This window comes from Sturnus vulgaris, unplaced genomic scaffold (genome assembly GCF_052056855.1).
Source record: "Sturnus vulgaris isolate bStuVul1 unplaced genomic scaffold, bStuVul1.hap1 Scaffold_297, whole genome shotgun sequence".
Lineage (NCBI taxonomy): Eukaryota > Metazoa > Chordata > Aves > Passeriformes > Sturnidae > Sturnus > Sturnus vulgaris.
This window is the reverse complement of record NW_028276371.1, coordinates 148,111-171,331: the sequence shown is the minus strand read 5'-3', so window position 1 is coordinate 171,331 and position 23,221 is coordinate 148,111. Positions and strand designations below refer to the sequence as shown.

General features: G+C 47.3%; 2 protein-coding genes and 1 long non-coding RNA gene across 6 annotated transcripts; all 3 read left to right on the top strand.

Moving 5' to 3' along the window:
* The first annotated feature begins 357 nt into the window (after nt 1–357).
* Nucleotides 358–2,186, top strand: LOC148217792 (nucleolar pre-ribosomal-associated protein 1-like). The gene is made up of 3 exons (XM_088158485.1): nt 358–1,040; nt 1,134–1,250; nt 1,889–2,186. Exons 1-3 carry the CDS (start codon nt 1,035–1,037, stop codon nt 2,036–2,038), a joined length of 273 nt encoding a protein of 90 aa, XP_088014611.1. The 5' UTR covers nt 358–1,034; the 3' UTR covers nt 2,039–2,186.
* Nucleotides 2,187–2,699: 513 nt separating this feature from the next.
* LOC148217791 (uncharacterized) lies at nt 2,700–3,991 on the top strand. The gene is made up of 2 exons (XR_015800750.1): nt 2,700–2,931; nt 3,160–3,991. It is a non-coding gene; the product is annotated as an uncharacterized LOC148217791 (long non-coding RNA).
* A 1,863-nt stretch (nt 3,992–5,854) lies between these two features.
* Nucleotides 5,855–21,420, top strand: LOC148217790 (nucleolar pre-ribosomal-associated protein 1-like). Of its 4 annotated transcripts, none has more exons than XM_088158484.1 (6): nt 5,855–5,873; nt 18,362–18,468; nt 18,562–18,678; nt 19,317–19,455; nt 20,167–20,360; nt 20,589–21,420. In XM_088158484.1, the coding sequence occupies exons 2-5, from the start codon at nt 18,463–18,465 to the stop codon at nt 20,298–20,300; spliced, it is 396 nt and encodes a 131-aa protein (XP_088014610.1). In that variant the 5' UTR covers nt 5,855–5,873; nt 18,362–18,462; the 3' UTR covers nt 20,301–20,360; nt 20,589–21,420. The 4 variants fall into 4 exon arrangements, with proteins under 4 accessions (XP_088014610.1, XP_088014609.1, XP_088014608.1 ...); XM_088158483.1 differs by lacking the exon at nt 5,855–5,873 and adding an exon at nt 16,057–16,465; XM_088158482.1 differs by lacking the exon at nt 5,855–5,873 and having other exon boundaries at nt 17,786–18,468.
* The last annotated feature ends 1,801 nt before the right edge of the window (nt 21,421–23,221 follow it).

Here is a 23,221-nt window from a genome sequence, read left to right as displayed (position 1 = left end):
GTCAGCAGAAAGGCTGCTAAGAATAGATGGTAAGGACTTACTTTTCTGCACAGTGCCATGTAACTGAAGGCTCGTTTTTGGATTTCACATTCTGTTCCTGCCCGGTTTTGTGAGAGCTGCAGGTGCATTTCTGTTTCCAGACCCTGCCAAAAATAGTCGCTTATATTATAATGAATCCTTTTTCCTTCATGTTTTCTTGCTTTAAATGAATTCCCCTGTCAGACTGATGTGAGCAGCAGTTATTTTTAGAGCTGCTGGTGTTGTACACGGAGTAACTGTAGAACAAATGAGTTGTGATGGCTTCCTTGTATTTGATGTGTGGAGAGGAGCAAAGGCACAGATTCATCCTGTGTAATTGCAGTCGTCCAACGTAGGTGCCAGGGTCGGGAAGCTGGGCAAGGTTTCCTCTCTTGCTGGGCCTTAGGGGGAGGGAGCTGAACCCTGGTGTCACTCGGATTCCTTCCTCTTCTCCCTCCTCCTTTCTTGCTTGTAGAGCTGGAGCTCGGGGTCACCGAGTTTGGGTGCTCGCAGTCAGGGCCTGAATTTGGAGAGCAGGAAAGCGGGGGGAAGTTTCTAGGCACGTCAAAGCCTGTCTCTAGGGTGTGTGACTTGCTGTCTTCCTCACCACCCCCAGCAACTTGCACTTCTCTCTGGACCTTGCTGTGGTCACAGCCCACTGCTCATTTATGTGACTGTTCATCCCTCTGCCTGATTGCTTTAAGTACAAGTAGCCTGATTCAGGTTTAATTTAGCAATGATTTTCCTCTGTTTCATCGGTAGTTTTCTAAAACTCCCCTACAGGCTATTTTGAAGGTGCTTTTTTCTTTTTTTTTTAACTGCCTGTGATGATAGAAAGCTGTACCGCCCTCTGAAAGCAGTATAACCTGCTTTCCAAAAATTACAGAAGTAGGATTTTTATTGTCCACTATGCAGCTGAAGTCCCCCTAGTGAGCCTCTTGAACTGAGGGTGAGGAGAGCGGCAGATACGACTCCTCATCAACCTGCTCTTCTTTTCGTTCCTAAAAGAAGGAAGCATGAAGGTAACTATAGAAAAAGATCTGCATCCCTCGGGGTTTTGTATTTTAGGTGTTTTGAGGTTTATTTACACACCTCCTCCTTTGTTTCCTGGACAGGTTTTACGTGACAGTGGAGCGTTTGAGTACACGTGGAAGGAGCTTTCAATTTGGCTGGAGCACTTGGATAATACAAAAGAAGACCAGAAGGAAGCAGTGATTCAGTTTTTGGAAAAGGTAACGGTGTTCAAATCAGCTGGATAAAAAAATGCAAAGAATAGTGTTAGTGGAAACTGGAGGTCTTGTTGCTATTGTTGAGAAACCTGTCAAAGACCAGCGAATGAATTCTGAGAAAAGCCTTGTTTGGGATTCTTTATACGGAGGTGGCATCCTTCTTGTGTTCAGTGGGAGGGCAGCCAAATGATTTGTAGGAAAATGAAATCCAAAGAGATCAGCTGTTATTACAGCATTGTCGGTGTAAGGGTAGAGTGGTGTAGGTGTGGGTAGCTTTGATCTCCTCTTTAGGTGCCGACATTATCAGAGCTCAGTAGATGGTGGTCCTTGACAAGGAAAGGTGACACTTGCTGTTTACTCTTCAGGATGTTGAATGCCCAGTGCTTTGCCTCCACTGTGGTCTGCCCAGGTACTCGGTGTGTGGTCGCAGTCTAGGTGCCAAGTTGTGGTGGGTTTTTGTTTTTCCATCAGTGTGGCCTGTAGAGCAGGAACTGTAGACAGAATCCTGCAGAAGTGCTATGGAAGTTGTCCTCATAAAAGCTGCCCAGCTTTCAGCACGTGGTCGTTCTCAGTACCGTGTGGTTCCCCTGCACTTGCCAGCCAGCAGGTGCACTTACCTTTCTCCCCACCTTTGCTGACAGATCCTGCTGAAGCTGGTGACCAACCCCTGTCCCTACACTGACAAGGCAGCAGACCTGGTTCAGGCAGCCAGCACGCTCCAGGTGGCTCTGTTTAAACAGGACTCTGATAACATCAGCATCCCCGTCTCTCACATTGATGGTATGTGGTAACCTGTCAACATCCCAACTCCATGACTTGGGGATACACTTTCTAGCCCTAATCAGCAAACTGGGGATGGATAACTCTGGCAATCCTGTTAAGTAAGGGCCCTCCAGGATTCAGCTCTCCACGTGTTCTTGGTATCAGAAGTCGAAGTGGAATTGCCAAGTTGCCGCTTTACCTCTGAAAGTCATTTCTGCCGTGGCTGTGCCACTTGAACGGTATTTGAAATCTCTCTTCATGCTCTTGCAGCAGCGTTTTTGAACTCAAATGGAAATCTAGCCCTTCTGCCTGGGACTGTTGACAGAGTCATGGAATCCCAGAGTGGTTTGGCCGGCAAGGCTCCTTAAATCTCATCCAGTTCCAGCCCTGCCATGAACAGGGACACCTTTCAGTAGCCCGGGCTGCTCCAAGCCCCAGTGTCCAGCCTGGCTTTGGACACATCCAGGGATCCAGGAGCAGCCACAGCTGCTCCGTGCTGGACAGCAGCATTGAAAGGCAGAGTGAAGGTTCAGCTGTAATTTAGGGGTTGCACTTAAAGTTGTATTGCGTGACAAATGTGGCTTTCATCCTTTTTTTTATTTTTTATTTTTTTTTTTAATTAAAAAGAATTAAAAAGATGCCTTGTATTCCTGGAGTGTTGCATTCTACGTCTGTTGTTTTTCCTGTTAGTCTGGATTCTTGCTTTGATGTTTTTCTTCACTGATTAGATGTCCTGGATATGGTGGATGTCCTGCTCGAGGACAGTGATGGCTTTGATGAAGAAGTTGGGTTCTCTTTAAATGAAGACGTGATCATTTCCCTTCAGTGCTGTTGTCCCTGCTGCATTAGAAGCCAGGAATGAACAAGTCCACGTGGGCCTGGATGCTGATCCCTCTTGCTGGTCCATGACAGCATGTGACAGGTGAGATTTCCAGGTGTCTGATTTAGCAGGAAACTGGTTTGTTCCTTCTTGTGAGGAGGCTCATTGGCTTTGCACGGGCAAAGCCACTCCACGTTTTCCATCTAGGAACAGAGCTGGGGAGCTGTTTTAAAACAGAGTCCCAGAGGTAAACAGCTTGGCTCGGTATTTCTGTGTGGGAATAGAAGAATATCTGTGTCTTCTGATTTTTCTCTCGTCTTTCTTCCACAGGTGTTTTTGTATTCCTGACTTGGGTTTCCATCGGGGACACGTGGCTTGGAGCTCAGGAGCCGGATCTGTTCCTTGCCCACGGCAGATTGGTCTGCACTAGTGCAGGTGAGGAATTACAGGACGGCTTGGGAACTCGGAAACAAGGAGAAGCAAGTCTTATGTGTCTTTGCAAAAAGATTTGGCTACCACAGGGCATTAATTCAGGGAGTTAAGACTTCATCTTTAACGTTCTGTGCTCTGCCAGCATCACTGCGAGCCCTGAAAGCCTCCTGAGCTGTTCTCATACAGACCTATCTTGTTTGGTCAAAAAAAAAATCTTAGTTTAGTTTCGTCCAAGAAATGTTACTACTCTGTGCGAGCTCATGGGGAAGCTTTTATTCGGCATCTCTCAGTGGGACATTGAAAGTCCAACTTCCCATTTCTTGCACAGTGTGAGAGGCAGTATTACTTTCTATCATTTTTATCACAGGCATTTTAAACTTTTTGAGGAACCGGCAGGACTGTTTGTGTGGAGGCGTGCGGTTCACAGCCATCCTCTGTCCAACGTAGGATGGGAAAAAAAGGCTGGAGAGCTTCCTACAAGGGGCTGTAAGTGCAAATGACCAGGAGCCCGGGGTTTAGTCATGATGATTTAGTATTTCTTAAAAGACTCTGATTGATTTCATGATGCCAAAACCAGTATGGATAGAAGACTGAAGTCAGGAATCACGATGGTCTCCTTGGGTTTAAAAAGCTTTAATGGTGTTTCAAGACATTTGTATGAGACCTGGTTTGTTTTTTCTTACCCTTTTATTCAATCAAAAAAAAAAAAAAAAAAAAAAAAGCCTTGATCCATCACTGCTGCTGTGATGTGTGACTAATGCCTGTCCTCCCTCCACGTGGAACAGGTGAGAGGTGGAACTGAAGCCCAAAGAGTTTTCTGCCCACTGATAATACGTGAGTCATATTGGGAATTCTCTGCAGAATGGCAACAGTTGTTCTTGAATGTGGCCATGAGGGGAGTGGAACATGGCAGCCCGGGTCTGAGAAGGTGCAGTGCCAGAAGGAGAAGCTTTGAAATGTTAAATCAGGATTGATTCAGGTGACTCGCGACCGCGTGCTGTGCCCAGGGCCTTGGTAGAAATACTGTGCAGGGAAAAGCCAGAGCTGCCTGTGCTATGAGCTGAATTTTTTATTGGGGGGGGGGGGGGGGGGGGGGTGAAATAAGAATGAGGTGCAAATGAGGGAATTGCTTGTGTGTGTGAATATTCTTGTCCTAAAGGAGCGCTGCCCGGTGCTCCTCCCTTGCTGTGCCCCTCTCCTGGTGAGCCTCTGTCCTGCTGGCCGTGCCTCTCTGTCTCCGTGGCTGTGCTGCTCCTTGCCCGTCTTTGCCCGCCCCGCACGGGCTGTGCTCGCTTCCTCTCTGGCTCCTGGGTTCCCTCTTTGTCATGGTACCCCTCAGTCCTTGCTGTGTGTTTGGCACTCTCTGTCTTTTCTCCGTCCTTCTCTGTGCCTCTGTGGTGCTCCCTGTGCCGTTGTTTCCCGTGGGATCCTTGTGTCCCGGTCACTGTCTGTCCTAGGGTGATGTTATGGTGTTTCTATCTCCAATCATGTGTCCTGATTATGTTTGGTATTATGTCCTGTGCTTCCAGGACTGACTCTGAGAGTGAAGCTTTGTTTTGTCTTGTTATCAGCCGGCTCACCTCCCCCATGGTCTATGTTTAGGAGAGGTTTTAGCTCGGTTTGCTTGCTTGCTTGCTTGCCTGCTTGCTTGCCTGCTTGCTCGCTTCTGCCTCTTTTTCTTTCCTTCGCTTTGCCCTTGCTTTTTTCTTATTAGTTAGTTCAGCTAGGCAGTCCAACTTTTTCCCTGGACTGTTTTCTCTTCCACCCCGTCCCCTCCCTCTCCTGGATACCATCTGAACCTGTTCCGGACGGGGACCTGGGAAACCCCAAGAAACACCGGGAGTCTACACTCTGTCACCTGCAGCAGCCATTCCCAAGCGCCAGAGACTGATAACTGGGCGACCACTCGCCAGAGAGACTGAACTCGTCATCCCTTCAGAACGGTGAAAGAGTTTTTTGTCAGCTGGTGTTGTCTTTTTTCCCTGTGCTGGGGAGTGTCTTGCTTGTTAAATAAAGAGGTTTTTTTCTCCCACTCTTCTCCGAGGAAATTCTTCCCGAACCCGGTGGGGTGGGGGGGAGGAGTCGTGGGGTTTGCTGTCTGGGGGCTCCTTCTGGAGGTTTTCCCCCAAATTTGCCCAAAACCAGGACACTGTCCCTGTTCATTTTTAATCCCTCCCTCTTGTGCTGCCCATCCAGCATGCCAGGGGTTTCTTTTCGTTTTTTGGTTATTTTTCGTTTTCATTTTTCTTCTTCTTTTTTTTTTTTTTTAGGGGGGGTTCCATTTCATCGTGCACCTTGATGTTGATTTTCTTCCCTTGTCCTCTCTGCTGCCCCTCCTCCTTTCTGCCCCTTGTCCCCTGTGTCTGCAGGGCTGGGGAGGAACTTCAGCCCTTGTGGGGGTTGCCCTCCCTTTTCTGGTGTCAGCAGAGTCACTTTGTGTGGGATGGACACATGGGAGGGGTTGCAGTCAAGTGCCCTGCTGCTGTCCAGGGCAGTTGGAGTCGTTCTGTGCCTTCTTTGGGGTGAGGAAAAAAGGCTGAGGGGGGCTCCGACGTGGTTTGGGGCACCCCAAGGTCCCTGGGAGAGGGAGCCGGGCTGCGCTGGAGGAGCAGGTGAGTCGGGCATGGGGGGGGGGTCATGGTGGGTGCCAGAACATTGAGAGGGAGGGGTGGGTGTAGAATGCATGAAAAACAGAACCTTAAAAAATAGCTAAATATAGTCTAAAAGGAATGTTTTATTGGTTTGTGTTTGGATAGAGGTAGGGTTTTTTAATAGATACTGTAAATAGAAAAGATAAAGAATAAAAATATATAAGCAAATATAAGAAACCAATATATAAATATATTACATTACATTATATTTTGTTATGAAAATAGAAATATATAAATACTTAGACTTTAAAAGGAATGTTTTATTGTTTTTTATTTGGTTAGAGGAGGGTTTTTAATAAATAATATAAATCATATAGGCAAAAATATACAAATATGCAAAAATAGATACTGACATAAAATTATTATAACTATATATGCATATATATATGTAAGTATAAATCTATAGAAATAAATATAAATATAAAATATATGTATGTAGTATGTAATATAAATAATTTATCGATTTTAATATGTTATATTAAATAGTATGTTATAATAGAATGTAAATAGCATATAGTATATTAATATACAAGTAAAAAATACGTTAAATAGTTTATAAATATAGAATACACAATATAGACATATAAATCTACAGATATAAATATGAAAACTAAATAAAAAAATATATTCAAATAGAATTTAAAATAATCGAGTTTTTTGTTTCTATTTGGTTAGAGGCAGAGCTTTTAAAGAAATAATATTAAAAACAATGAACCTCCAAATATAGATGGATATAGATAAAATAGAAATAACATTAGTAATATAAATCTATGTATATAATGAATAATAAAATAATATTGTATATATGATAAATAGAATAGCAATTAAATTGAATATATGAAATATGTCTAGATTATGACTAGAAATTAAATATTAAAAAATAGATGATTTCTATATATAAAAGGGTTTTTTTTTCATTTGGTCAGAGGCAGGGCATTTTTAGTTTGGGTCGGGGTTTTTTTGGGGCGTTCATTGAGAGGATTTTATGACGGGTGGGGACTCTGGTGCTTGGAACTCTCTCCCTTCTCTGGCTGTCCCTGACAGGGCGGCAGTGCCGGGCTGAGTTGGGCGGCAGTGCTGCCGCCGTGTGGACACAGGCGGGTACTGCACCGTGCCCCTCTCAGGATGGCGGAAGGGCCCGCGGGCCGGGACCCAGCCCTGCGGCAGCGCTCAAGATGGCGGCCTCTCTAGGACCCCGGCGGATAGGCGTTTACATAAAACGCCTGCTCGCGCCCGCCGGCGCCCTCACGCCCGCGGCACCGCGGACCGCGCGGCCGTTGTCGGCACGCTCTGACACGTCCGGGAAAATTGTCGGCGAGCGGATCGGCGTCGGCGATGTAATCAGGCATCTTATGCCTACACACCGGGGTCCTGATTTTTTCCCGCCCTTTCTGCCGCCATTTTTGGCAGGTCAGGCGGGGTGCCGCCCGAGCCGCCATTTTGAGAGTCCCGACACGCTCAAGATGGCGGCCTCTCTAGGACCCCGGCGGATAGGCGTTTACATAAAACGCCTGCCCGCACCCGCCGGCGCCCTCACTCCCGCGGCACCGCGAACCGCGCGGCCGTTGTCGGCACGCTCTGAAACATCCGGGAAAATTGGCGGCGAGCAGATGGGCGTCGGCGATGTAATCAGGCATCTTATGCCTACACACCGGGGTCCTGATTTTTTCCCGCCCTTTCTGCCGCCATTTTGGGAAGGTCAGGCGGGGTGCCGCCCGAGCCGCCATTTTGAGAGTCCCGACACACTCAAGATGGCGGCCTCTCTAGGACCCCGGCGGATAGGCGTTTACATAAAACGCCTGCCCGCGCCCGCCGGCGCCCTCACGCCCGCGGCACCGCGGACCGCGCGGCCGTTGTCGGCACGCTCTGAAACAACAGGGAAAATTGTCGGCGAGCGGATCGGCGTCGGCGATGTAATCAGGCATCTTATGCCTACACACCGGGGTCCTGATTTTTTCCCGCCCTTTCTGCCGCCATTTTGGGAAGGTCAGGCGGGGTGCCGCCCGAGCCGCCATTTTGAGAGTCCCGACACACTCAAGATGGCGGCCTCTCTAGGACCCCGGCGGATAGGCGTTTACATAAAACGCCTGCCCGCGCCCGCCGCGCCCTCACGCCCGCGGCACCGCGGACCGCGCGGCCGTTGTCGGCACGCTCTGAAACAACAGGGAAAATTGGCGGCGAGCGGATCGGCGTCGGCGATGTAATCAGGCATCTTATGCCTACACACCGGGGTCCTGATTTTTTCCCGCCCTTTCTGCCGCCATTTTTGGCAGGTCAGGCGGGGTGCCGCCCGAGGCGCCATTTTGAGAGTCCCGACACGCTCAAGATGGCGGCCTCTCTAGGACCCCGGCGGATAGGCGTTTACATAAAACGCCTGTCCGCGTTCGCCGGCATAAAAATAAATATGCATAAATATAAACATAGACATAAACATGCACAAACGTTAACCTGCATAGATATAAACATAAACATAAACATGCAAAACAATAATAATAAATATAAATATAAACATAATTAGAAATAGAAATACAAACATTAATAAAATCAGTGAGAAATGGGGTAAAATCAGTGAGAAATGGGGGGGAAAAGCCATGAAAAATGATGGAAAAATCAGAGAGAAATGGGGGAAAAATCGGTGAGGAATGGGGAAAAAGATCAACGAAAAATTGGGAAAAATCAGTCAGAAGTGGGGGATAAAAATCAGTGAGAAATGGGGGGAAAAGTCGGTGAGAAATGGGGAAAAAATCAGTGATTAATGGGCGGGAAAATGCATGAAAAATGGGGGGAATAATTCAGAGAGAAATGGGGGCAAATATCAGTGAGAAATGGGGGGGAAAATCAGGAAATATCCATGAAAATTGGGGGAAACATCCATGAAAAATGGCGGAAAAAATCAGTGAGAAATGGGGAAAAATGGGGAAAAAGGAGTGATAAATGGGGGGAAAAAATCAGTGAGAAATGGGGAAAAAAGGGGAAAAAATCCACGAAAAATGGGTGGAAAAATCCATGAAAAATCAACGGAAAAATCAGTGAGAAATGGGGAAAACATCATGGTGAAATGGGGAAAAAATCAGAGAGAAATGGGGAAAAATCATTGAAAAATGGGGGATAAAAATCAGTGAGAAATGGGGGGAAAATGGGGAAAAACATCAGTGAGAAATGGGGAAAAAAATCTTTGATAAATTGGGGCAAAAATCATTGAGAAATGGGGAAAAAAATCAGTGAGAAATGGGGAAAATTTGGGAAAAATCCACGAAAATTGCGGGAAAAAATGCTTGAAAAATTGGGGAAAAAAATCCGAGAGAAAATCATCCCGTAATCCCCGAGGAAATCCCCCCGGAACACTCGGGAAAATCCCCCCGGAATTCCTCGTAAAATCACCCCGGATACCCCGGGAAAATCCCTCCGGACTCCCCGAAAAATTCCCCCCGGAATACTCGGGAAAATCCCCCCGGAATCCCCGAGAAAATCCACCCGGAATCCCCTGGAAAATCCACCGGGAATTCCCCGGGAAATTCCTCGCTGAAACCCCTGGAAAATCCCCCCGGAATCCCGGAGAAAATCCCCCCGGAATTCCCCGGGAATATCCCCTCGGAATCCCCGGGAAAATCCTCCCGGAATTCCCGAGAAAATCCCCCGGAATTCCCTGAGGAAATCGCCCCGGAATCCCAGTGAAAATCCCCCCGGAATCCCCGTGAAAATCCCCCCGGAATCCCCGGGAAAATCCCCCAGGAATCCCCTGGAAAATCCCCCAGGTATCCCCGATAAAATCCCCCTGGAATCCCCTGGATAATCCCCATGGAATCCCCTGGAAAATCCCCCAGGAATCCCCGAGAAAATATGCCCGGAATCCCCTGGAAAATCCCCCTGGAATCGCGGGGAAAAATCCCCCCGGATTTCCCGGGAAAAATCCCCCCGGAATCCCCGATAAAATCTCCCCGGAATCCCTGAGAAAATCCCCCCAGAATCCGCGAGAAAATATGCCCAGAATCCCCGATAAAATCCCCCCGGAATCCCCGGGAATATCCCCCAGGAATCCCCGATAAAATCTCCCCGGAATCCCCCAGAAAATCCCCCCGGAATCCCCGACAAAATCCCCCCGGAATTCCCGAGAAAATCCCCCCGGAATCCCCGGAAAATCCCCGCGGAATTCCGGTCCATTTCTGTAGGAGAATAGTTTGTAAGGATAGTGCAGAAGGCACTAGTTGCCAACGAGTTACAGCTGTACTGATTAGCAAGGAGTGGAAACAGCCTTGCCTGCCCAGTGAGGCTGGTTGTTATAAAAGCGTGGGTCAGCTGGCTGCCAGTTTCACTAAGCACAGCTCCAGCTGGAGGTGCAGAGCCTGCTGCAGTGTGGGCTGGAGCCTGCTGGCTGTGCTGCGAGGAGGAAGGGACACGTGGCCGTGCAAGGGATGGACAAGGTGAGAGGATGCTGTGTGTGGGACAGACAGGCTCAGGTGGCTGGGGAAGGGACAGGCTGGGGTTTAGCCAGTCGTACAGAGGAGAGGAGGAGTGGGTGCTGTGTGGAGCTGCCTGTGAGAAAAGGAGTCAGAGTTGCCTCAAAGAAATCTGTGGAGAGAAGGCATGAAAAGTGTGTAATGAAAGACTAATGTTGGTGCCTGTCATGTCTGTCTTGATATAATTGCTACACGTTTTCTCGGAATGCTTGAATTTAGACATAAAATGAAAACTTTATTGTAAGAAAGGAATGCATTTCTCACCAAAGTGGTGTAGGGTGGGGGATCACAACTCCCAGATGGCCTGGAAGCGGAACGGCCACAGGGGTTACTGTAACTGGGCCTCCAGTACCAAAGCCCCAGTGGGTTTAAAGGCTAGAGCTGGGCTGGGATTAGCACGGGCTATGCAGCTGGGCTCATGCACAGGTCTGTCAGCACTCCTACCCGAGGACAGTCCCTCACCTAGGGAGAGATTCTAGGCCTGGAGATGAGGCTGAGTTTGGGAAGGGTGATGAGGACATGGTTAGGGAGGGATGTAAATGCATATCAAAAGACTTAATTTTGAGGGGTGGCAAGCATTAGCTATAAAACAGTAAGTATTTACAGCTAAAGGCTGGAGGTGGGGGCTGTCTGAGGAGGACAGGACTGTTTAAGGCTGAAGTTGGAAGAGAAACCTTGGTGAAGCTTTTGCGTTAGAAACGGCCTCACCTGCCAAATCAGATTTTTGTCTTCAGGATTGCATGAGTGAGGCTGCCACAGCCAAGGAAAAGGTTCAGGTTTGGGAGGCAAAGGCGAGTTAGGCAGGGCTGCAGGGCTGGGGCTTGGCTGTTTCCATACTGCTCAGGGCAGCAAAGGGTAGCTGGCTCACTGGGCCTTGGATCTAGAACTCTTTCTGGAACAAGGTGGAGAGCTGAGGTTCATGCAAGGAAGGGGCCAGGAATTCTTTGTCTGACTGGAAAATGCCAGAGGGGCAGTGTGTGACTCGGATAGGATGATATGTTCGTCTGGCGAGAGTCACAAAAGAATATTTTGGTTTACTGATAACTGGGCAGCTCAGAAGTTACTACTTGACTTAGTTGCTGCTCCCATCTGTTGCACACATAAACAGAGCAAAGCAGACGAATTCTCTCGGAGCCTGAGGTCTTTGACTGGCCCTCCAAAAATGCTGCCCGCTAAAAAACAGACGTGGGGGAGGAAAGTTGTCAGATACAATAGAGCAAGAAAAGGACACGGGCTTCAAAGTGCCCTCCAGCAGACCACGGAAGTGACCTGTCTGGAAGTGAAACCAGCAGTCTGCTTCCCCAGCCTCCTGGAAGCCTCTAACAGCTACACAGGCAGTGAGGGGAGAGAACAATTCAACCTAAAAATAATTTTCAGTAGCGTTCTGCACTGCTGTTAAAAATACTGCAACCAGGGAATGTGGTGTGGTGATAACTATTAGGCCTGTAAGTCTGGTAACTGGGGCTTTTAGCTCAAACATCTCGGTATGGCTACTTTGAGCCTTGTAAAAGCTGCGTTAAGTCCAATTTCTTGGGTAGTTCTACTAGCTCTAGCCTTGCTTTTCATCCCCTCAGTAACAAAGCAACTCCCTCTCGAGAATGTTATTTACTTTCCATATGATGTGCCTACATTGCAAATGTCTTTGGACACATGCGTAAATTTAAGTTTCAAGAAAGCTGTCAAGCTAAAACAAAGGCTTGCCATAATGCAGAAGAAAATGTTTTATGGAAGAACTGAGAGGTCCCTACCTGGGCATAGAATTTGCTATACTAAGGTGTGTTCCAAACGGATCTGCCATCTAAACAAGCAGAAAAATAGTTGGAATGTAGTGAGTTCAATTTAACTATTGCTAGAAATAGGAATTATTAGCAGAGCTTGGAGCATGATATCACTAGCAGCAGTAAGACGCTTTTAGCTTGCTTCTCATAAATTACTTGTAAAAAGCATTTGTACCTAGTGTGTAGCAATTAATATTTCCCCATTTTCTTCCCCCCCGCCCCCCAGTCTCAGGTACTCCTTTTATTTTACCCTTTTCTGTCTTGTAACATCACCTTCCTTTATTTTATTCTATCTTCTGTTCTCAGAACATCGCAGCATCCTCTGTCAATGTGAAAGCATTTGTTCATCCTGTCTTGGAATGGCTGTCAATGTTGCCCTCTTCTGGATCACTTTTTTTTTTTTTTTTTTTTTTTTTTTTTTTTTTTTTAACAATATGTTGCTAAATGTCAGGAAAATTAATCCACAAACACCAGCGGTTTATGTCCAAAAAGGAAACAGAGGAGTCCTTTTTGCTTTATTCGAATAAAGGGAGAGGCCATGGGACATTCCCCTGGGATCTCTCAAATTTTTGGAGGACGCAGCCTCCTTTTTATCCTATTTTCCCGGCCGCATTTCCCTCTCTCTTTTCCCATTGGCTGAGGTACTTGAGAGGCACAGACTTCCCGGAACGCCTGATACCTGAAATTCCCCTCTAATGTATAACCCTCCCTTTTAATTTTTAATTCTTCTAGAATTCATAGTTTCCCCCCGTTGCTTCTTTCATCTTTCGATATCCAATTTCATTTATCAGCAGCCCTGCAGTTTGTTTGTAAAGGCAAATATCTCTTTCCATTCATCAATCAGTGGAATCCATCCCATTGTTTCTTTTATCTCTCAGTGCTAGCCTTATCTACAGGCTGATCCACAGCTCATTTGTAAAGACAAATTCAACATTCCTCTCAGCTAATAAATGAGAAGTTAGCTGAAAAAAGTAAAAACTGGATTTTTTTTCCGGTGTGTGTCGGACAATACAGTGGAGAGAATTTGCGGGAGGATGATCGAGGATATCCTATTATAATATCGTTCTCGGACATTTTACTATTTTAGATCATCAGTTGTATTCTGAAAGAAATCTATTTTAATGATATGTGTACGTTTGCACGAAGTTATAGTTAAATATAGCTTGCGGCTGGGCTCTTTAATGAATAGGGGTATTTTTGGTTTTAATTCAATATTTTATGCTTGTGGTGTGTAGTGTGCTGATTTATTTTTTAATGTTATTTACTACGTGCGCTTTTGTTTTTGAGTGAAGGTAACTTTCTGGATGGCTTTGTATTTGAGGCAGAATGAATTGAAGTAGGTTTTTAAAACTGATTTTTCATATGTACGATGGGGAGTTTAGTAGGGGCAGCTCTGATGGTGGGGGCTTGGTTGTTAATTTTATCAGACGGCTTTTGTTAGATACAGCTTTTAATTCTGGAAAGTTTTTTTTTCTAATGTCGTGCTTTGAAGGTGGTTTTCGAGGATGTATGGTATAGCTTTATTTTGTTTGTAGATGGTGTATGATAAGGGCTATGGTCTATTTATCTAATGCCATGTTTTTTCATTCAGGTGTTGATAAGGGAGTTCTTGAATGGCGTTTTGTGTTGTTTTTGTTTTTGGTGGGGCGTTGTTTTTAAAGGATACCTTGATATGCATAAATATAAACATAGACACAAACATGCACAAACGTAAACATAAACATATAAACATAAACATAAACATGCAAGACAATAACAATAAATATAAATATAAACATAAATAGAAATAGAAATACAAACATTAAAAAAATCAGTGAGAAATGGGGTAAAATCAGTGAGAAATGGGGGGAAAAGTCGGTGAGAATTGGGGAAAAAATCAGTGATTAATGGGTGGGAAAATGCATGAAAAATGGGGGGAAAAATTCAGAGAGAAATGGGGGCAAATATCAGTGAGAAATGGGGGGGAAAATCAGGAAATATCCATGAAAATTGGGGGAAACATCCATGAAAAATGGGGGAAAAAATCAGTGAGAAATGGGGAAAAATGGGGAAAAAATCCATGAAAAATGAGGGAAATAATCAGTGAGAAACGGAAAAAAATCAATGAGAAATCGGCGAAAATTGAGGACAAAATCAGCGAGAAATGGGGGAAAAATCAGTGGTAAATGGGGGAATAGTCGATGAAAAATGGGGGAATATTCAGTGAGAAATGGGGGGAAAAAATCAGTGAGTAATGGGGGAAAAATGGGGAAAAAATCCATGAGAAATGGGTGGAAAAAATCAGTGAGAAATGGGGAAAAAAATCAGAGAGAAATGGGGAAAAATCAGTCAGAAATGGGTCGAAAAAATCAGTCAGAAATGGGGAAAAAATCGGTGAGAAATGTTGAAAAAATCTTTGATAAATTGGGGAAAAAAAATCATTGAGAAATTGGGGGAAAAAATTTAGTGAGAAATGGGGAAAAATTGGGAAAAAATCCACGAAAATTGCGGGGGAAAAAAATCAGTGAGAAATGGGGGGAAAAATGCATGAAAAATGGGCCGTAAATATCAGTGAGAAATGGGGAAAAAAATCAATGAAAAATGGCGGGAAAAATCAGATCGGTGATCGATAACTAATGCATGCCTATGGATTACATCGGTGATCGATTGATCGCAACTACCGATCGATTACATCGGCGATCGATTGATCGCGAGTACCGATCGATTAGATCGGCGATCGATTGATCGCGCCTGCCGATCGATTAGATCGGCGATCGATTGATCGCGCCTGCCGATCGATTAGATCGGCGATCGATTGCTAATGCCTGCCGATCGATTAGATCGGCGATCGATTGCTAATGCCTGCCGATCGATTAGATCGGCGATCGATTGATCGCGCCTGCCGATCGATTAGATCGGCGATCGATTGATCGCGCCTGCCGATCGATTAGATCGGCGATCGATTGCTAATGCCTGCCGATCGATTAGATCGGCGATCGATTGCCAATGCCTGCCGATCGATTAGATCGGCGATCGATTGCTAATGCCTGCCGATCGATTAGATCGGCGATCGATTGCCAATGCCTGCCGATCGATTAGATCGGCGAACGATTGCCAATGCCTGCCGATCGATTATATCGGCGATCGATTGATCGCGCCTGCCGATCGATTAGATCGGCGATCGATTGATCGCGCCTGCCGATCGATTAGATCGGCGATCGATTGCTAATGCCTGCCGATCGATTAGATCGGCGATCGATTGCCAATGCCTGCCGATCGATTAGATCGGCGATCGATTGCCAATGCCTGCCGATCGATTAGATCGGCGATCGATTGATCGCGCCTGCCGATCGATTAGATCGGCGAACGATTGCCAATGCCTGCCGATCGATTATATCGGCGATCGATTGCCAATGCCTGCCGATCGATTGCTAATGCACACTATTTGCACACTCCTTGCACACCCTTTGCACTCATACAGAGGCAGGAGGTTTCTCAGTTCTGGTCGCGGTTTTTTGGGGCGTTCATTCAGGGGGATTTCCTCAAGGATTGGGACACTCCTTGATTCCATCCCTTGCCTGTCTCCCAAGCGCCACCCTGTGGGCAGAGCGCGGTACTGCGCGCCTGCCTCTCCCAAGATGGCGGCTCGGGTGTCGCTCCCCGACCTTCTAACTCTGGCTGCAAAAGGAGGGTGGCACAGCAAGGAGCCCGCTCGCTCTAGTGGGATGCCTGCGCACGACGCCGACACCGATCCCACGGGTGCGATTTTCGGCGGCGTTTCCAATCGTGCGGACATCTCCTTCAGCCCGCTTCGGCCCGGGGAAGAGGGGCGGGGCCGCCAGCGATGGTCCCGGCGCAGCCCGGGCAGGCTCGGGGCGGAGCCGGGGCTTGGCGAGGCGGGGCACGGAGGTCCCGGGGACGGGACCGGGCGGGGCCGGGGCGGTGCTTTAGGGGCGGTCCCCAGTGGTCCCGGGCGGCACCGGGGGCGGGGCCGGGTGATCCCGGAGCGGTACCGAGCTGTGCTGGGGACGGTGCTGCAGGGGCGGTGCCGGGCCCGCCTCAGGGTGATTGAATGCCCAGAAATCGCCTCCTCTGCCCCGTGCTCACACTGAGCTGCGGGCTGCAGCGTGCTGTCGGAGCTCCGCACACAGCACGGATTTGGGCTTCCCCTCCTCTCAAACCCTCTCCCCCTTCTTCCTCCTCCTCATCTTCCTCTTTTTCCTCTCCCTCCGCCTCGCCCCCCTCCCCGGGCCCCTGACTCCCCCCGGGATCCCCTCCTCCGGAGGCGGCCCTTCCGAACCGACCCCCCCTCCAAGCCCCGGAGCCCGAGACCATTAAGGTAAGCTTTGGAATTGAAATATCAGGATATTCACTCTATCCCACTGGCCTGAAATTTCAGGATTGTACGATTTTTTCTTGAAGCAGTTACCTTTGCTGCAGGATTGTGTGGTCACCAGTCTCCTTTCCTGTGCCTCTTGTTGAAATTTGCTGTCAGATAACCGGCTAGTAACGAAATATTTGACAGAAATCAATGCTGTGAACGGACTTCACTGCAGCAGTTGATGAAAGAGCAAAGAAAATGTCTGTCGTGTTTACGCACCCCCCCGAGGCTGAATGAATTCTGATACTGTAATAAATCAGTGCAGTTGGTGCCTGCAAAGGTCTTGACATTGATCAAGAAGATATTGCTTTGGATTTTTACTTTTTATCAGCGTTTCTTTAATCTGTACTTCAGCACTCTAGCCTTTCATAAGTCTTCTCCGGTTTCCTCTGGCCCTGCAGAGTAGTCCTCTCTGTTATTGTCTGATCCCAGCTTTGATGCAAGGAGTACTTTTTGTCTTGAAAATTAGCATCCCCCTCTGCATATTTAAATTAGTTATTTGACTTTTGAGAAAAAGCTGGTCAGCTCGAAGTCCACCAGACACCAGAGGCTGCTGTTTTTAGCACCTTATTCAAAGAGGACATCCTTTAGTTACCTAAGGAGGGGTAGAGATTTACCCCTAGGAATAAGGAATAAATGCAACCAGACTGTCCTGCCAAGAAAAAATCCAGTTACAGTGACTGAATTCGGGTTTAGTTGCCCTTGATCCTTGCAAGGGATTAAAGGCAGGTTCACTTGGTCTCCCAGCAATGAATGTCTCAACCGAAAGCTGCTCAAAATGTGCCGTTTTTCTGATGGTTTTGGATTCTTTTGCCAGGTGGGAACATGGACTGCTTGACTTGTTCCTGTGTCCACTTTCCACTTCAGTCCTTTGCATTTTCTCTGAAGGGAAAGCAGGAACAGGGAAGTTGGGGCAGTTCCGTCAGCAGAAAGGCTGCTAAGAATAGATGGTAAGGACTTACTTTTCTGCACAGTGCCATGTAACTGAAGGCTCGTTTTTGGATTTCACATTCTGTTCCTGCCCGGTTTTGTGAGAGCTGCAGGTGCATTTCTGTTTCCAGACCCTGCCAAAAATAGTCGCTTATATTATAATGAATCCTTTTTCCTTCATGTTTTCTTGCTTTAAATGAATTCCCCTGTCAGACTGATGTGAGCAGCAGTTATTTTTAGAGCTGCTGGTGTTGTACACGGAGTAACTGTAGAACAAATGAGTTGTGATGGCTTCCTTGTATTTGATGTGTGGAGAGGAGCAAAGGCACAGATTCATCCTGTGTAATTGCAGTCGTCCAACGTAGGTGCCAGGGTCGGGAAGCTGGGCAAGGTTTCCTCTCTTGCTGGGCCTTAGGGGGAGGGAGCTGAACCCTGGTGTCACTCGGATTCCTTCCTCTTCTCCCTCCTCCTTTCTTGCTTGTAGAGCTGGAGCTCGGGGTCACCGAGTTTGGGTGCTCGCAGTCAGGGCCTGAATTTGGAGAGCAGGAAAGCGGGGGGAAGTTTCTAGGCACGTCAAAGCCTGTCTCTAGGGTGTGTGACTTGTTGTCTTCCTCACCACCCCCAGCAACTTGCACTTCTCTCTGGACCTTGCTGTGGTCACAGCCCACTGCTCATTTATGTGACTGTTCATCCCTCTGCCTGATTGCTTTAAGTACAAGTAGCCTGATTCAGGTTTAATTTAGCAATGATTTTCCTCTGTTTCATCGGTAGTTTTCTAAAACTCCCCTACAGGCTATTTTGAAGGTGCTTTTTTCTTTTTTTTTTAACTGCCTGTGATGATAGAAAGCTGTACCGCCCTCTGAAAGCAGTATAACCTGCTTTCCAAAAATTACAGAAGTAGGATTTTTATTGTCCACTATGCAGCTGAAGTCCCCCTAGTGAGCCTCTTGAACTGAGGGTGAGGAGAGCGGCAGATACGACTCCTCATCAACCTGCTCTTCTTTTCGTTCCTAAAAGAAGGAAGCATGAAGGTAACTATAGAAAAAGATCTGCATCCCTCGGGGTTTTGTATTTTAGGTGTTTTGAGGTTTATTTACACACCTCCTCCTTTGTTTCCTGGACAGGTTTTACGTGACAGTGGAGCGTTTGAGTACACGTGGAAGGAGCTTTCAATTTGGCTGGAGCACTCGGATAATACAAAAGAAGACCAGAAGGAAGCAGTGATTCAGTTTTTGGAAAAGGTAACGGTGTTCAAATCAGCTGGATAAAAAAATGCAAAGAATAGTGTTAGTGGAAACTGGAGGTCTTGTTGCTATTGTTGAGAAACCTGTCAAAGACCAGCGAATGAATTCTGAGAAAAGCCTTGTTTGGGATTCTTTATACGGAGGTGGCATCCTTCTTGTGTTCAGTGGGAGGGCAGCCAAATGATTTGTAGGAAAATGAAATCCAAAGAGATCAGCTGTTATTACAGCATTGTCGGTGTAAGGGTAGAGTGGTGTAGGTGTGGGTAGCTTTGATCTCCTCTTTAGGTGCCGACATTATCAGAGCTCAGTAGATGGTGGTCCTTGACAAGGAAAGGTGACACTTGCTGTTTACTCTTCAGGATGTTGAATGCCCAGTGCTTTGCCTCCACTGTGGTCTGCCCAGGTACTCGGTGTGTGGTCGCAGTCTAGGTGCCAAGTTGTGGTGGGTTTTTGTTTTTCCATCAGTGTGGCCTGTAGAGCAGGAACTGTAGACAGAATCCTGCAGAAGTGCTATGGAAGTTGTCCTCATAAAAGCTGCCCAGCTTTCAGCACGTGGTCGTTCTCAGTACCGTGTGGTTCCCCTGCACTTGCCAGCCAGCAGGTGCACTTACCTTTCTCCCCACCTTTGCTGACAGGTCCTGCTGAAGCTGGTGACCAACCCCTGTCCCTACACTGACAAGGCAGCAGACCTGGTTCAGGCAGCCAGCACGCTCCAGGTGGCTCTGTTTAAACAGGACTCTGATAACATCAGCATCCCCGTCTCTCACATTGATGGTATGTGGTAACCTGTCAACATCCCAACTCCATGACTTGGGGATACACTTTCTAGCCCTAATCAGCAAACTGGGGATGGATAACTCTGGCAATCCTGTTAAGTAAGGGCCCTCCAGGATTCAGCTCTCCACGTGTTCTTGGTATCAGAAGTCGAAGTGGAATTGCCAAGTTGCCGCTTTACCTCTGAAAGTCATTTCTGCCGTGGTTGTGCCACTTGAACGGTATTTGAAATCTCTCTTCATGCTCTTGCAGCAGCGTTTTTGAACTCAAATGGAAATCTAGCCCTTCTGCCTGGGACTGTTGACAGAGTCATGGAATCCCAGAGTGGTTTGGCCGGCAAGGCTCCTTAAATCTCATCCAGTTCCAGCCCTGCCATGAACAGGGACACCTTTCAGTAGCCCGGGCTGCTCCAAGCCCCAGTGTCCAGCCTGGCTTTGGACACATCCAGGGATCCAGGAGCAGCCACAGCTGCTCCGTGCTGGACAGCAGCATTGAAAGGCAGAGTGAAGGTTCAGCTGTAATTTAGGGGTTGCACTTAAAGTTGTATTGCGTGACAAATGTGGCTTTCATCCTTTTTTTTATTTTTTATTTTTTTTTTTTAATTAAAAAGAATTAAAAAGATGCCTTGTATTCCTGGAGTGTTGCATTCTACGTCTGTTGTTTTTCCTGTTAGTCTGGATTCTTGCTTTGATGTTTTTCTTCACTTATTAGATGTCCTGGATATGGTGGATGTCCTGCTCGAGGACAGTGATGGCTTTGATGAAGAAGTTGGGTTCTCTTTAAATGAAGACGTGATCATTTCCCTTCAGTGCTGTTGTCCCTGCTGCATTAGAAGCCAGGAATGAACAAGTCCACGTGGGCCTGGATGCTGATCCCTCTTGCTGGTCCATGACAGCATGTGACAGGTGAGATTTCCAGGTGTCTGATTTAGCAGGAAACTGGTTTGTTCCTTCTTGTGAGGAGGCTCATTGGCTTTGCACGGGCAAAGCCACTCCACGTTTTCCATCTAGGAACAGAGCTGGGGAGCTGTTTTAAAACAGAGTCCCAGAGGTAAACAGCTTGGCTCGGTATTTCTGTGTGGGAATAGAAGAATATCTGTGTCTTCTGATTTTTCTCTCGTCTTTCTTCCACAGGTGTTTTTGTATTCCTGACTTGGGTTTCCATCGGGGACACGTGGCTTGGAGCTCAGGAGCCGGATCTGTTCCTTGCCCACGGCAGATTGGTCTGCACTAGTGCAGGTGACGAATTACAGGACGGCTTGGGAACTCGGAAACAAGGAGAAGCAAGTCTTATGTGTCTTTGCAAAAAGATTTGGCTACCACAGGGCATTAATTCAGGGAGTTAAGACTTCATCTTTAACGTTCTGTGCTCTGCCAGCATCACTGCGAGCCCTGAAAGCCTCCTGAGCTGTTCTCATACAGACCTATCTTGTTTGGTCAAAAAAAAAATCTTAGTTTAGTTTCGTCCAAGAAATGTTACTACTCTGTGCGAGCTCATGGGGAAGCTTTTATTCGGCATCTCTCAGTGGGACATTGAAAGTCCAACTTCCCATTTCTTGCACAGTGTGAGAGGCAGTATTACTTTCTATCATTTTTATCACAGGCATTTTAAACTTTTTGAGGAACCGGCAGGACTGTTTGTGTGGAGGCGTGCGGTTCACAGCCATCCTCTGTCCAACGTAGGATGGGAAAAAAAGGCTGGAGAGCTTCCTACAAGGGGCTGTAAGTGCAAATGACCAGGAGCCCGGGGTTTAGTCATGATGATTTAGTATTTCTTAAAAGACTCTGATTGATTTCATGATGCCAAAACCAGTATGGATAGAAGACTGAAGTCAGGAATCACGATGGTCTCCTTGGGTTTAAAAAGCTTTAATGGTGTTTCAAGACATTTGTATGAGACCTGGTTTGTTTTTTCTTACCCTTTTATTCAATCAAAAAAAAAAAAAAAAAAAAAAAAGCCTTGATCCATCACTGCTGCTGTGATGTGTGACTAATGCCTGTCCTCCCTCCACGTGGAACAGGTGAGAGGTGGAACTGAAGCCCAAAGAGTTTTCTGCCCACTGATAATACGTGAGTCATATTGGGAATTCTCTGCAGAATGGCAACAGTTGTTCTTGAATGTGGCCATGAGGGGAGTGGAACATGGCAGCCCGGGTCTGAGAAGGTGCAGTGCCAGAAGGAGAAGCTTTGAAATGTTAAATCAGGATTGATTCAGGTGACTCGCGACCGCGTGCTGTGCCCAGGGCCTTGGTAGAAATACTGTGCAGGGAAAAGCCAGAGCTGCCTGTGCTATGAGCTGAATTTTTTATTGGGGGGGGGGGGGGGGGGTGTGAAATAAGAATGAGGTGCAAATGAGGGAATTGCTTGTGTGTGTGAATATTCTTGTCCTAAAGGAGCGCTGCCCGGTGCTCCTCCCTTGCTGTGCCCCTCTCCTGGTGAGCCTCTGTCCTGCTGGCCGTGCCTCTCTGTCTCCGTGGCTGTGCTGCTCCTTGCCCGTCTTTGCCCGCCCCGCACGGGCTGTGCTCGCTTCCTCTCTGGCTCCTGGGTTCCCTCTTTGTCATGGTACCCCTCAGTCCTTGCTGTGTGTTTGGCACTCTCTGTCTTTTCTCCGTCCTTCTCTGTGCCTCTGTGGTGCTCCCTGTGCCGTTGTTTCCCGTGGGATCCTTGTGTCCCGGTCACTGTCTGTCCTAGGGTGATGTTATGGTGTTTCTATCTCCAATCATGTGTCCTGATTATGTTTGGTATTATGTCCTGTGCTTCCAGGACTGACTCTGAGAGTGAAGCTTTGTTTTGTCTTGTTATCAGCCGGCTCACCTCCCCCATGGTCTATGTTTAGGAGAGGTTTTAGCTCGGTTTGCTTGCTTGCTTGCTTGCCTGCTTGCTTGCCTGCTTGCTCGCTTCTGCCTCTTTTTCTTTCCTTCGCTTTGCCCTTGCTTTTTTCTTATTAGTTAGTTCAGCTAGGCAGTCCAACTTTTTCCCTGGACTGTTTTCTCTTCCACCCCGTCCCCTCCCTCTCCTGGATACCATCTGAACCTGTTCCGGACGGGGACCTGGGAAACCCCAAGAAACACCGGGAGTCTACACTCTGTCACCTGCAGCAGCCATTCCCAAGCGCCAGAGACTGATAACTGGGCGACCACTCGCCAGAGAGACTGAACTCGTCATCCCTTCAGAACGGTGAAAGAGTTTTTTGTCAGCTGGTGTTGTCTTTTTTCCCTGTGCTGGGGAGTGTCTTGCTTGTTAAATAAAGAGGTTTTTTTCTCCCACTCTTCTCCGAGGAAATTCTTCCCGAACCCGGTGGGGTGGGGGGGAGGAGTCGTGGGGTTTGCTGTCTGGGGGCTCCTTCTGGAGGTTTTCCCCCAAATTTGCCCAAAACCAGGACACTGTCCCTGTTCATTTTTAATCCCTCCCTCTTGTGCTGCCCATCCAGCATGCCAGGGGTTTCTTTTCGTTTTTTGGTTATTTTTCGTTTTCATTTTTCTTCTTCTTTTTTTTTTTTTAGGGGGGGTTCCATTTCATCGTGCACCTTGATGTTGATTTTCTTCCCTTGTCCTCTCTGCTGCCCCTCCTCCTTTCTGCCCCTTGTCCCCTGTGTCTGCAGGGCTGGGGAGGAACTTCAGCCCTTGTGGGGGTTGCCCTCCCTTTTCTGGTGTCAGCAGAGTCACTTTGTGTGGGATGGACACATGGGAGGGGTTGCAGTCAAGTGCCCTGCTGCTGTCCAGGGCAGTTGGAGTCGTTCTGTGCCTTCTTTGGGGTGAGGAAAAAAG